Below are 3,174 nucleotides of genomic sequence, written 5' to 3'. Positions count from 1 at the left end.
AGGACATGATTTACCCACCACTGCCCTGACATAAGTTATATCACAAAATAATTTTGGTGATAACTTTGAAGGTCAAATAAACACAACACAAACAACAATGTACAGTTTACACCATCAGCAAATGTAGAGAATAAGTCTAGCAACACATTTGCATCATACTGTGGCCCATGGTTAAACAACATGGACTACTAATACATGACAAGTGATAGCTAACGTAATACTGTAATTTTCATTTGTACTACAAACTTGGTACTTAGCCATATAATTCATTTTATCATGTTCATTGTGTCCCACAACCATCATTATAACACCATAAAACTAAACATTCATTGTCCCACTTACGGGTATAGAAATAATAGCTTTCTTGCTTTTCCTTTCCATTTAGCAATATCACACATGGTCCTTTTATTGCCATAGAACATAGAACTTTGACTCTCCATTAAAAGTATTTTATTTATGATCTTGAAGTAATCAAAATGATAGCATAAAGTAGCTTTAATAGTGGTCCAGTAAAGATTTCCAGCTAAAAACAAAGTACAACCTAAGTTCAGCCATTTTCTTGGGTAACACCTTTTCCGGTTGCAAAGAAAATTCTTCCGGTTTAGGGAGGGTGCAGTTCGGCTGTTAATAATATTGTCTGTTTGTTGGATATTACTGAGGATATGTTGGAAGAGACAGTGGTGCTGTCCCAGGATTTGGAGGAGTAGCTTTTGGTTGCTTTTCTTCTGCCACGATTGCTGTACAGTCAAACCTGTCTAAAACGGTCACCTTGGGACATGCATTTAGTGGCTGTCTTATGCAGGTGGCCTTTTTATAGAAATGCCTTTAATTACAGTTTAAATTATTTTGTACACATTTACTGGCCATAGAAACTATATAACAAGACTTAAAGAACTTTTAGGTACCCCTAAAGACCTAAACTGAGTGGTATATAGTATTATTTCGAAGGTATTACTTGAGATAACAATTTAACAAAAATTAATCATTATTAATGATGTAAAAATTAATTCAAAATGGGCGTGGTAATATAGGCGTGGCTATCTGGCCGCCTGTACACAGTGGTGGTCTTTATCAGTCTTGATGGAGATTAATTCTGTCGGTGACCGTTAACCATCTTTACAGAGAGACCGCTGGGACAGGTAAGTTTAGTATTACAGTCATTGTCCAAAAAATTGGGACATTAAATAGTGACCGTTTTAAAGTAGCTGGCTGTTTTAAGCAGTGACCGTTTAGATAGGTTTGACTGTACTGATGATGCTGGAGGTATCAACTACAACATGTTTTAATAGTTTTCATAATAATCATCTTTTTTATAGTAAAAGGAAAGACCACTGCTATAAATGCAGGTTTAAATAATCCAACTGTTGGAGGGGAGAAAGGAGCTGATACAACTCTTTAACTTCGTGTAACGTTAAGTCAAAAACTTTGCTGATACCACTTCTGTAGTCAGCTAAATTCACAATGTTATTTTACAAAAAATGTATTGATAAAGCTTATACTCAACAGAAGTTGTTTAACTGTCTAAATTCTAATACTTCAATAATACAAAATACAAATATATAGGAATTACTATAAGCAGAGAGTATATCAGTATATTAACAGTATATTATCAGTATATTAATAGTATATTAGAATGTCACATTGTCCATTACTGAAGTCCAGCTGATAGTAGAGACCCATGATGGTAATAATGATAATAACTGCTGTAACTCATCACTGGTTGATGAAGGAGGGTTGATATACACTGATATTAGGGATACTTCTAACACTGGACTTACATCAATATCACCCTAAAAAAGAATAATAATAATTTTAATAATAATGAAAAATATCAAAACCGATAAACTGTATAACTGGTATTTTGTAGGAGGTAAAATTGGGCAAATTCCTAATTTTTGGTGATCGGTAGATTTTAATTTGTCAAATTTGTAGCCATAGACTGCAATACGGCAGGACAAGTGGTTATCAAAACAATAAATTTATCAAAATTTCCCTCCTCAAAAATTCCCATTAATGTAGTGTTTATCTATCATTAACTATTATTGTATCAACACTGCTTGAACATATACATCAGTTGATTCAGGTATAAGAGTTGATTGTTGATACTCCATTAGTTGCTATACACACACTTCACTGTTTCTCTTATTACCTTCACTTCAATCCACAGTTTAGTCTCTCCCCCTCCATTCCCTCTAGTGTACATAATGTAATAGCAACCTAATCCCTCATCACCATAAGGAGTCACTGGAGGAATGAATGACTCAAGAGACCAGGAGAGAAGAGAATAACCTGGTAATGGCTGAAGGTGGAGTCTAGCATTAGGAGGAACTGGGGGAGAGGGAGAGAGAGAGAGAAAGAGGGGGGGAGGGAGGGAGGGAGAGGAAGAGATTAGGTACAAGGTTCAATAAGTTTAATAATGTTCTTACAGCGTCCAATGAAGGTGTAGTTTCTTGAATTGGATGAGGTTTTCTTGACACTTTCAAGAACCAGTTTAGAGGAGGCACCAGGAGGAGGCCCTGCTGGAAGGAACCAATTCCTCCTAATAATAATAATGATAATAATTAATGAAGGGTGTAGTTACTTTAGCATGTGAGATATCGGAAAGTATGATGCATTCCACAGTAAACTCCCTTGCACTGAATTTCTTTGGCTTCTTTTAGTTTAGGAACATAATCTAACAATGGAGCCATTTCCCTGTAATATGATAATAACAATAATGGCTGTAACTTGAAAAATTGAAGTCGGAATCAGCTCAAACTTGCTACTCAGCATAAGGACATCAATATGTATCAGAAAATGTAATAAAAAGTTGAGGTGATTTCAGAGCCATTTTTTGGAAAAAACCATGGGCTATAGCCTTGGGTATTTTTCAGTTTTTTGCCGTTTTCATAAAATGGCCATAACTAAAAAATTGAAGTCAGAATCAACTCAAACTTTCTACACAGCATAAGCACATCAATATGTATCAGAAAATGTAATAAAAAGTTGGGGTGATTTCGGAGCCATTTTTTGGAAAAAACCATGGACTATAGCCTTGGGTATTTTTCAGTTTTTTGCCATTTTCTTAAAATGGCCGTAACTTGAAAAATTGAAGTCGGAATCAGCTCAAACTTGCTACACAGCATAAGGACATTAATATGTATCAGAAAATGTAATAAAAAGTTGGGGTGATTT

The 3,174-nt window shown here is 35.0% G+C and overlaps 1 protein-coding gene across 1 annotated transcript; it reads right to left on the bottom strand.

Moving 5' to 3' along the window:
* Window positions 1-1,334: 1,334 nt before the first annotated feature.
* On the bottom strand, window positions 1,335-2,605 carry LOC109587798 (endoplasmic reticulum metallopeptidase 1-like). The gene is made up of 4 exons (XM_020004017.1): window positions 2,582-2,605; window positions 2,427-2,539; window positions 2,150-2,328; window positions 1,335-1,790 (listed from the first exon to the last, which is right to left on the bottom strand). Exons 1-4 carry the CDS (start codon window positions 2,587-2,589, stop codon window positions 1,629-1,631), a joined length of 462 nt encoding a protein of 153 aa, XP_019859576.1. The 5' UTR covers window positions 2,590-2,605; the 3' UTR covers window positions 1,335-1,628.
* Window positions 2,606-3,174: the final 569 nt, after the last annotated feature.

The sequence above is a fragment of the Amphimedon queenslandica genome, unplaced genomic scaffold (genome assembly GCF_000090795.2).
Source record: "Amphimedon queenslandica unplaced genomic scaffold, v1.1 AMPQUscaffold_12445, whole genome shotgun sequence".
In the NCBI taxonomy this organism is placed as follows: Eukaryota; Metazoa; Porifera; class Demospongiae; order Haplosclerida; family Niphatidae; genus Amphimedon; species Amphimedon queenslandica.
Note: the sequence above shows the minus strand (reverse complement) of the source record. Positions and strands in the feature narration are given on the sequence as shown.

Bases quoted from the DNA above. Each gene is read 5' to 3' on its own strand.
- LOC109587798 (XM_020004017.1), bottom strand. The intron at 2,329-2,426 runs GTAAGAACATTA...CCTCTCCCCCAG, and splicing joins CTACACCTTCATTGGACGCT to TTCCTCCTAATGCTAGACTC. The intron at 1,791-2,149 runs GTAATAAGAGAA...ATTCTTTTTTAG, and splicing joins AACTGTGGATTGAAGTGAAG to GGTGATATTGATGTAAGTCC.